Raw genomic sequence first — 10,843 nt, 5'->3', positions numbered from 1 at the left:
ATAATGACTAGAAGGCAATCCTTATCTACCCGCCCCACAACCGAAATCCCAGAATGATGCCTGGTCTTATCTTACCTTTAAAAAAATTGATAATACCGAGTACAGTAGTGTTTAAAAAAAATAAAATGAGCAATATAGTTAAACTGGGATGGGTATGAACATAATTTGATAACTTAACATTAGCAAATATTATTCAATATATATTTTAAAGAAAAAATACTATAGTACATATATTATCAGAGGTATATTAAAGTTGAAGATAAAGTATAAAAAAACAAAAAAACAAGTTAGGCAAATAACAGCAACCAAACCTAAATATATTTAACTTGGTGCAAGATAAGGCCTATTTATCGAAATAGAACAATTGTGTTCTACCTCAATAATTTTTTTTTTTACTAGTTTGTTGTCAATTACCAAATATCATTATAATACAAATTATAGCCATGGGTATAGGATTAAATTTATTACACAACCGATAGACCGCAGTTATTCACGAGAGTTCGTGAATTTGATGAGGAAGAAAACACAGTGGGCGGCGATGGCGACCCAGACGGCGGTGGAAAGAAGACTGTTCTTGGTCCTGACGATGTTGTTGGTAGAGTCTGTGTCGAAGAGGAGGACGCCCATAATCCTGGCCTGGCTGGTGTCGGTCACTCGGTGAGGGCCGGGGTTTAGCAAGAGCCCGGAGGAGTAGGACCTCTCCCGTAGCTCCTCAACAGGCACAACACCGGGGTGGCTTAAGAACTCCACCATCAGGACGCATCTGTTGATCCATTAAGCACTCTTTAAAAGGACACGCTTAGTGGTCTCATTCAACTAAAATTTTTGTGAACCGAGGGCAACAAAACTGCAAGCGATTACAATTATATCACATACAATTCAAATATTTTCAAATTGATCCATTTCTCCTAATGAAAAATGTATTAAGGTAATATTAAGATCTTATGTTCTAATCCATACTCCTAAAGAATAGATAAAATATTACCTATATCTGGGGAAGGACTCTCCTGAAAGAGCAAACGTTCCATCTTCCTCTAACAATGCTTGCATCAGCGACTTGTTGAAGCACTTCCCCAGACCAGCCTCTTCGAAATTATACAAGAGCGCTAAGACCTCGCCTGGCGGTAAGCTGAGGTAACCGTAGCTCACATCGTTGTTTCTGCATTCCCCATACTCCAAGAGGTACCCTTTGTTCGGAAACAGTTCCACCTTCTCTGGCACCAGTTCTAAGAGAGCTGTGAGGGAACTCTACCTAGACCAACCAACTGGATCAGGATATCGGCAATACCTAGAAGGATGAAATCTAAGGGGAAATTGGACTCCTCGCAATCAGAGGAGACACCCTTCTCCAATTATCAACCTTAAATTTGTTCTTAGTAAATAAAACAACAAAATTAGCTGCATCTTATAATACAGTTTATAATATTTATGAAATCAAAACGGTTTTGCTTGTAATGAGTGAGCCGAAAACAAAATGCATCGTACTGTCGACTTGTGAAGAAGAAGAAGGCCACCTGAAATACAATAATTAAACCTTTGAAGCTGTGGTTCATTACATATGCCTCGATACTGAAATTAACTCTAAAAATAAGTTGTGATGAGATCAAGAAAAGAATAGTGAGTGGAAATATAGCGTAATATAATAGTCTTGTCGACTTTGCTTTTCAAGCGCACAAAATTACTTATACATAAATCATCCATGAGGCCAATTGTAATGATGCTGAAAATGAACACTTGGACCAACAGGTTCTCAATGTCTTTGAGCGGAAGATAATGAGATGCATTTTTGGTCTAATTAGAGAAAAAGGGAAAGAATAAGACGATATAAGTAGATATGAACATATTTTTTTATTAATCAAGTCCAGAAACATTGACTGACTTGGAAAAGTAGCAAAAGAATGGCAAAGAAGGTCATTAGAGAAACGTTCCTGAAAAGAGAAAGGAAGGACGTCCTAGGCAAACCTGACAAAAGGACCTGGAAGTGGACCTAGGAAGATTGGAGTAACCAGATGGAAAAGAAGAGCTCTGGGTACAAAAGAGGGGTCGATTTTTTTGGGAGGCCAAAGTCCATCATGGACTATAGAGCCACGTAAGAATAAGAATATGGTTTAATCTATCCGAGAATGCAAAATGAAGGATTGTGAAGATTCTGTAAAACAGATTATATCTGGCACAAGCAATATTGTGAATAATGAACAAATGCGTGTATGCCTTAACTATAACAGTTTGTTCATTGCATTCCCACTAAAGTTTTCATAAAATTATGTGAGTTCAAGCGGATACCTGCTACTATAAACTAAAAAAAGGTAGAGAATTTCCTACAGAAATATAAAAGATAGAAAATAGATAAAAATTTAGTAGAAATCCAAAAATCGATCTTCTAAGTACAGAAACGTAATACAAATGATTTCTAAAACCTAAAATATATCAAGTAATGTAAGGGGATACTTCAAAATACATGAAAGATACTACGACAATAATAATAGAAATAAAGGAAAATATTTAGTTATTTTCAATGATTGGCAAAATTGAAAGGTGATGAGCAGATCTAACATTTAATGACCAACACCGTCCCTAAAAGGCATATCACGAAAAAGAAGACTGATAGAATACACTTTTAGAAAAACATATGGCATTGTAAAGAAAGTTATGAAATGAAATCTTTTTGGTACAAGAGTTTGTTGGTACATCATAAATTACAATGAAATGCAAAAGACAGAAAAAAGTTTCTATGTCCTATTCAGCGCATTTCATTGGTATATTGGTTGAGAACAACTTTATGAATTAACAATTATAAAAGGAACAATTTAATTATTTCATCTTATAAATAAAATTATACAAATAGGTTCCCTCATCATTGGTGATCTTTGGGAGCAGTGGCATGCGCAAACCCCAGCGCACTACCCCACTGCTCCCACGCCTCGTATGCCAGAAATGGCAAAGGGGGGGGGGAAATAAAAAAAAAATGGTTCCCTCATCATTTTTCACGAGGAAACGTCTGAATTGATTTACGTTTACTTATAAAGCCGTAAGATTTAAGTAATAATAGGCTATTATCTGCTTTATAAATAAAATAATTATTTTGCTTACGTTGTAGTGAAATTCTTTGAACTTAAATAGAACAAACCTAAAGCTAATATTATTTGGAACCATAATGTTGTCAGAAACATAAAACAATTTACGCGCTAGAAGTTGTATTTTATTATACAGACTTTTATTAAAAAGTCAGGTCAAAAAGGCACAATATTTATTGTGAGTAAAGCAATAGTTAGCCTTCCTAACCTAAGCCTTCTCCAAACGGTCATTGAAAGAACGTTGAGTGAGGAAGGCTAGCTATTACACACATTAGCTTGTAACATTTTCTGCCGAACATATCTAAGACCCTTGAGATTCCACTGACTACTAGAGGATACTTAGACCTGATTGACCAGATGTGGTACTAACCTGATGAATCATCTTAAGCTTTGGCTCAGAGAGGGCCAGCATAAGCCATTTCAAAACCTTCTTCTCATGAGGAGTCTTCTCTTTGTCGAGTTTGATTCCTTTAGCAGCCATAGAACATAGATTTTTGAACCAGGGTTCCACGCTCTCCATCCAAGTTGGCATCGACCTTAACATCTCCTCAAACAGGGCTACCTTGCACAAAAGGCTTTTATACGGTCGATTATTCATTTATGCTCAATTTTTCATGAATGTTTTACTATTTATACTTTTTTTTAAATTGTTAAAAATAAATCTAGAAAGATAGTCCGGGTGGTCAACTATTTTCTTCCAACACATTAAAATGATTTTTTATAATTCTTATTATTATATGTAACATGTAACATGACAACTACATTATAGGGTTTATTTCTGAAAAGTGAGTCTTAGGAAACTGTATAAAAAATCCAACCATTCTTTAAATCACAGGTAAAATCAATAGTTATCTGTTGAACCAGAAAAGTTAACCTCCAAATCTGACGGTAAACACCCGGTTAAACTGAGTTTACAGCATATCTACGTTTAATTTGGTTACTATCCTAAGAACCTTCGATAGTTCCAATTGGATCTGTTAAGTAGAGAAGGTGTATTGTATTATATATTATATTCCGTTTCTTTCCAAATTCAATAAAATGGATTTGATCGAGATAGACGATTTTACAGCCGATAAAGACTTCATAGAATTCTTTGCTCAGACAATCGTGAAAATAAAGTATTCCATCCACGAACAAATCATTTCTACAGTGGTCGAAAAGAGAATTTTTTTCAGCGATTTCTACTGTCAAAAGTGTTTGAATCAATTTAAAATTTAATTGAACCCAAAAATTCAAATATTCAAAATAGGAATTGTTGGAAGTTTCGGGAAACTTTGGTAACCTGGTTAAGAAAACTGTCCAGAAACAGGTCACTCAATTACCGGAATATTACTCAACTCTTGGACAAATGTTGTCATTCATAAAATGAGAGTAATCTTATTATAGTAAGATAAGGAATAGGGAAATAAATCGTGACGAAACAAAAGTAGTGAGGATCGACAGAATGCTTAGGCGAGCTATGAGAGGAGAATTAAATTAAAAAGACGAACCCATCTAACACTTTTCAAGCTTTAAATGCTTAGCTTCCCTTTAATTCTTTTGGTCTGCAATTAGAAAGTATAGAAATTGAATATTAAAGAGTATGGTCTTGCTCCAATTGACTCGTGCGCCCGGGTAAGATTGTCAGATTCAGGATTCAAAGGGATTGAACTCAAAAAACTTTTTAAAGAAAAAACTTAGTTATGGGATTAGTTCTATGTCAGAAACCCTGAAAGTGTTTTTCCCAACACATTTTGCAGGTATATTACGCATTGTGTCTGCTGGTTTTCCCTGATACTTGAGTTCTGGCTGTGGTTTGTAATTATGAGACCATGAAACCCTACCAGTGGATACTCAGCCAGCATGATTTGATTCCCTAATCCTTAAATGGGTTGTGAGAAAAACCAATCGTCTTGAATAGAGAGGTCATAATCAACACTGTAGGATGACTTCAAGGAGGAGGGGAAAGGTACAAGAAATAGTTTTATTTTAATCACTATTCCTATACTGTTTTTAAGGACATCCGTTTAAGAAGTTTTAGACATGTATGACTCAGTAGCTAAAGATTATAATCTACCGTATTATAAGTAAATTATCATTGTTTCCATTGGGTAGCAACTATCGTCATTCGCTCGTTTTGCTCGCTTTAAAGGGATAAGGGGATTTCACTTCAGATTTAAAATGATCAGATTGGAGAGTTTTGTCAGTAATCCATCTGACTTAACCTTACAATTTAAGCATCCATTATTGAATTTACTATCAATCCGACCGACCGTGTAGGGGCCCTTCATACGTATTTTTTTTTTTTGCATTTAAAGAAAAAGTTGCATATATTTAGTTCTCAACCTTTTCTCACTTTGTGGAACAAAGCTAGTTGTACCTGAATATATGACATTAATTAATAATATAAGCCTATTACTATCTATTTTAAATAACTCGAGATATATTTATTACATATTCTTAAAACTTTATAGCTGCAATTTGCTCGTGAAGTATCCCGAATGATCTCTCCATACAACCCCATTCCCGAAAAATTATATTTTGGTCCACCACGGATTACCACGAATTTTAGTACAAATAATATCTATTGAGTAATCATATATTTTTGAAATTCATTCAGCCTGAATCAAATATAAATATATAGACCTGTTTATGTCGAAGCCTTACCTTGAGCTTCGCCTCATCAAGAAAGACTAAGAGGTAAGTATCGAGGACTTCGTCACCTTCTTGGCTAACTATCTCTTCGCATTTTCGAAGGACTTGAATGTCAGGTTCGTTGTTTCTTTTGTGGTTGTTGATGACGAGTGTAGTCCCGTCTTCGTCTGGTAGGAGGTAGTACCTCTCCCCATTGCATGTCGATGACATACTTAACTAATGAATTTCGCTAGGCACAAACGTGTAACTTACAGCTGTTAAATGTTTTTTTATATATAAATAAATTTCACTATAAAAACGACACACTGGATCCACTACGCAATAATGAGCTGTACTTTTTCTTAATTAGTCCCTTAATGGTATTATTAAACCCTAATCAACTGTCCCAAACATTTCTACAGTATAACCTAACGAACCAGCTGTTTCGCGTAATCGAATTTCATAGATAATAAAGAATGAAGATAAGAGTGGCAGTAAAACCAAAGATGGAAGTTTAGACTGATCCTGAAGAGATAATACTGAGGAAATTTTGAAATCAGAACATTCAAAATTTGTATTGAAGGGGAGGTTGTACTTTTTTCATACTGGGAGTTTCACTTTATTTTTCTGGGCAAATGCCGAAATAATGGTTTTCTGTTGCTGACAAAACGAAAGGGACATTGCATAAGATGGTTATTTTTTTTTCTCACTCTTTTATTAATTTTATTGTATCAAACAAAAACCAATACATAATACAAAAATAGGAATATGTATACATCTTAGTATTAAATATCCGGTGCAGTGTGTGCATCAGACAACTTTCACTTCATTCGGTTATTCAACTGTTCAACTTTCACTTATTTAACTGTTTCAAAATTATTACTTTATTTTAAACTTATTTAGTAGTTTTTAACATCATTGCTATTTTATTTTAATTTATTACTGCATTTTCATTTATTCATACCTTTCTTTTCTTATTACTTTTTTTTTCTCACTGGAAGTATTAACGCTACACAAGTCCAAAAATCTCTTGACTCTTTGGACGGGGAAAAAAAGAAAATATATGAAAAATGCGTTCCTTTCCTTAAGGAAAAATTCCGCGAGACCTTCGGAGAGAGAGAGAGAGTTCACCGTGAGAGGCCTCTGGTTTGGATCTCGTGGAACAATACCAGATAGAACAAGGAGCTTCTTAGAAGGCCTAGGTGTTAGCATTGGGGATATTGCGATCTTAGCAGAAAATATTATTTTGGACTCCCTGGGGATCATACACCATCACCTGCATGGGAATTAGCTCGGAGATTATTCTTTGTTTTATTTATTCATTTTAATATGTTGACCTCACTATTTGTGTGTTTTAACGTATTTATTCATTAAATTATTTTATTTTATTAATACTATTTTTTTTGTGTTTTTTTAAAAACTTATCCATTCAAAATTCAAAATTTATCCATTCAAGTGTTTCCTGTAACCGTTTTTTTTTTTATTATATTTTCCTTTTAATCTATGTGTTAGTCTTATTCTCGTAAAATGTATCTATTTGTTTGTTCTTAGTAGACTGATCTACTACTGTGACTATGAATGATGGTCTGATCTCACATTACCGTCTAATATTGAATTTGTTTAGCGGGTCACTGAAGAAGATCTAGGAGGGTGAATTCCGGAGAGCGAATTTGTTGATCGGGTGAATTGAATAATTGTGAAAGGGTGAAATTGGAGGAGCAGAAATGAGAAAGAAAAGTAGGAATGAATGAAACATTTGTATTGGTTGTACAAACCAAAATGGATTGTAAAAGGAAACTTTAGGGGTGAAAAAAATTGTTTATTATATCCTATTATCATATCTCTTTTTTTATGATTATACCATGTATATATGTCCGATTACGGATTGATAAGTATGCTGTGTGAGATAGCAACCTAATGTATTTAGGCAGCATAGATAAATAAATAAAGTATTTCTCTCTGGCTAATAAATTCAATACTTGTAACGGATCACTAGAAAAGAGAATATCAGATATATGGGAGTAGAATGAATAATTATATGAAAATACATAAAGAACAAAACAATGAGGAAAAAAATTTAATAAAAAATAAATACAAATTTAGTGCAACTTATTTATTACAAAAAAAAAGTAACACTGCATTGTGTTATGAATATCGTTTCTGTAATTGTTTATATTATTTCTATTATGATTGATTACTATGCAGTGTGTTGTAGCAACCCAATATATTTATACAACATGGCTTATTCAGAGTTCTCTCTCTAGCGAAACACATGTGTGATATTTTAACATACAATCTAAAATCAAAGGCTAGAGAACTCGCCCTCTGTGTGGTATCTATAAATAAACCTTGGAACTTTTTCAGTCTATGCAGGAGATTAAAGGCGTGTCTGGAGTTTTTCTTTTAGTTTCCAAGATCACACGTGTTCCTATCCTAAGATGTTGTACATGAAATCTCTCTTCAGCGAGTTTGTTTTATCTGAATATCGTACATCGTACGTGATTGGTTTACGATCTTTATAAGCCGAAAGTTCACTGATTTATCTTTAAGCGTTCTATGTCTGGTACTAATGCCGAGGTTAATGATGTCTTACACATCTTATAATGTTTGCGCCTACAAAAAAAAAAAATATATATATAAACCTTCGCATTTAATGATCAAATCATTTAAAAGTTTCCTGTTCGCGGTTCTGTAGAAGCACGTAATACGTATAAATCTTAAAACGAACAGAACACGCAACGAAATATTACTGTAAAGGAATTTCAAAATGAACTAATGACATGTTCGAATACAGATATTCTACGCATTTTTATATTTTCGAAGACTTTATGGTATTGTTCTTCCATAAACGTTGTTAACTTAAAAATCAACTAATAAATAAATAGATAAAGTAGCATTTGTCAAAAAGAATTTTTAAGCTATTCTCTGGTCGAGTACGATTTAATGTTTTAACCCCTAACGACTTTGAGACTAGGGCAGCAATATACTTCACACTACTTCACTAGGCAATAAATGGGATACAAATAATTACGGAACAATTTAAGGAGATGGAATTATTAATAAGTAATATAATTAATTTCTAATTTTTAATTCAATATTTATATCATTATTTATCCATTATAAAATAAATCAATATTTTTTATATCAATATTTATCCATTCAAGTGTTTCCTGTAACCGGTTTTTTATTATATTTTCCTTTTAATCTATGTGTGTCTTATTCTCGTAAAATGTATCTATTTGTTTGTTTTTGGTAAACTGATCTACTGCTGTGACTATGAATGATGGTCTGATCTCACATTACTGTCTAATATTGAATTTGTTTAGCGGGTCACTAAAGAGGATCTAGGAGGGTGAATTCCGGAGAGCGAATTTGTTGATCGGGTGAATAGAAAAATTTTGAAAGGGTGAAATTGGAGGAGTAGAAATGAGAAAGAAAAATAGGAATGAATTGAAACATTTGTATTTGTTGTACAGACAGAAATGGATTGTAAAAGGAAACTGTAGGTCTGATTATACCATGTATGTGTAATTTATATATGTCCGATTACGGATTGATAAGTATGCTGTGTGAGTTAGCAACCTAATGTATTTAGGCAGCATAGATAAATAAAGTATTTCTCTCTTTTAAAAAATTGGGAAATCGTTGATTCGGCGTGTGTATAATATAAAAGGAAGATGATTCGGGTGCGGTCTCAGATGGTAATTAAACTAAAATAATTTTGTTGTTAATAAATTAAATTATTATTTGAGTTATTTTATATTTTTTTAAATGTTTAAACACAAAGTACCCAGATATTATTAAAAACAGAATATTGTGGTAAATTAAATATTTGTCTCTAATTATTAGACAGACACTTGCAATGACTGACTAGATGTAAATCATTCAATCAGGTCAAACATCGACCTTGCACCAGGATAAGGGCTTTCATTTCCTTCTTTCTAGACGTGGCCAGCGCTGCGTTAAACCATAGCACATGCCAGTACATGAAACACACCCGCTAGTCCTGTAATCCATGTTCTGACCAGTTAAGATCGGTACTACTGGATACAAATAGGTAATTTGTTCGTGGTTCTTAAAAGAGGGAATGTAAAAATTAATTTAAATGGTAATGGTATAGTTTATACGAACCAATTTGAGCAAACTTGCAAGTTTTGGCTTTTTTTCTGTACCTAATTGGTCATATTTTTTTTTGTTGGCTAAATTTAGATTTCTTTACCATAACATTTAATGCTTGAACTAAATTCCTCATTGTATACACATACAGGTGCATAATAATAATAATAATATTCTTTATTTATTCTGGGATTGATCCCTATATAATAATATACAGGCGTCAGAATTAGCCTTTAGAGCCTTAGAGTGAAATACAAAGTAAGAATGAAATTATAAAACGTCATAAAATATTATAAAATAATGAATTTGAAAAGATAAAAATGAACGACAATAATTATCAGAATATATAAAATAAGAATAGAACAAATAAAGTAAAACTATATGTCATATTATAAAACATAAAATGACAAACACTTCTGATAATAAATAATAGAAAACAAAAATGATAAAATCAAATATAAATAAACTAAAAATAATCAATGGAAAGGTAAAATTTCTGCTAATATACATATTTACAAGAATAAACGAAAATCTGAAACATTAAGTACAGAAAATATATAAACCTTGTTTGAACTTTCTATAGTTATTCTTTCGGAATTGGGTGGTCAGAGGGTGGTCGAAGATACGGAATTTGAAGGTTGGAAGGGTATTGGAACTACGAATGAAGGAGGGAATAGAATTCCATAGGGATGAGGAACGGATTAGGAAAGATCTACCAAAGGGTGCGGTTCGATTGGCAGTTACATAAAGTCTGAAGGCAGTGAGCGGGTTTTGCGGGAATGCACTGAGGATTTAAATTGAAGGATATCAGAGATGTACGATGGACGGCGGGACTTTCTATTATAAAGGAAAATATTTATAAAGGAGGGGTAAAGCCAAACCCAATTCTTCATGAAAACGGGTGACAGAGGCGTCCCTGGGGATCCCAAAGATAAATCGTACAAAGCAATTAATTAACCGTTTTAATTTTGCTTCGAAATCCCCAGAGACACCACCGTAAACCACACAACAATAATAAAAGTGGGGGAATATTAAGGAAG

General features: G+C 33.3%; 1 protein-coding gene across 3 annotated transcripts; it reads right to left on the bottom strand.

Moving 5' to 3' along the window:
- Positions 1 to 448: 448 nt before the first annotated feature.
- Positions 449 to 6,122, bottom strand: LOC106686549 (uncharacterized). 3 transcript variants are annotated; one of them, XM_014429914.2, is made up of 4 exons: positions 5,721 to 6,120; positions 3,445 to 3,636; positions 986 to 1,248; positions 449 to 763 (listed from the first exon to the last, which is right to left on the bottom strand). In XM_014429914.2, the coding sequence occupies exons 1-4, from the start codon at positions 5,916 to 5,918 to the stop codon at positions 487 to 489; spliced, it is 930 nt and encodes a 309-aa protein (XP_014285400.1). In that variant the 5' UTR covers positions 5,919 to 6,120; the 3' UTR covers positions 449 to 486. The 3 variants fall into 3 exon arrangements, with proteins under 3 accessions (XP_014285400.1, XP_014285401.1, XP_066909082.1); XM_014429915.3 differs by having other exon boundaries at positions 3,445 to 3,649; positions 5,721 to 5,829; XM_067052981.1 differs by having other exon boundaries at positions 745 to 847; positions 5,721 to 6,122.
- Between the last annotated feature and the right edge of the window lie 4,721 nt (positions 6,123 to 10,843).

Source organism: Halyomorpha halys, unplaced genomic scaffold, assembly GCF_000696795.3.
Source record: "Halyomorpha halys isolate HHAL.00 unplaced genomic scaffold, Hhal_1.1 Scaffold836.1, whole genome shotgun sequence".
Taxonomy (NCBI): domain Eukaryota; kingdom Metazoa; phylum Arthropoda; class Insecta; order Hemiptera; family Pentatomidae; genus Halyomorpha; species Halyomorpha halys.
This window is presented reverse-complemented; position numbering and strand designations above follow the sequence as displayed.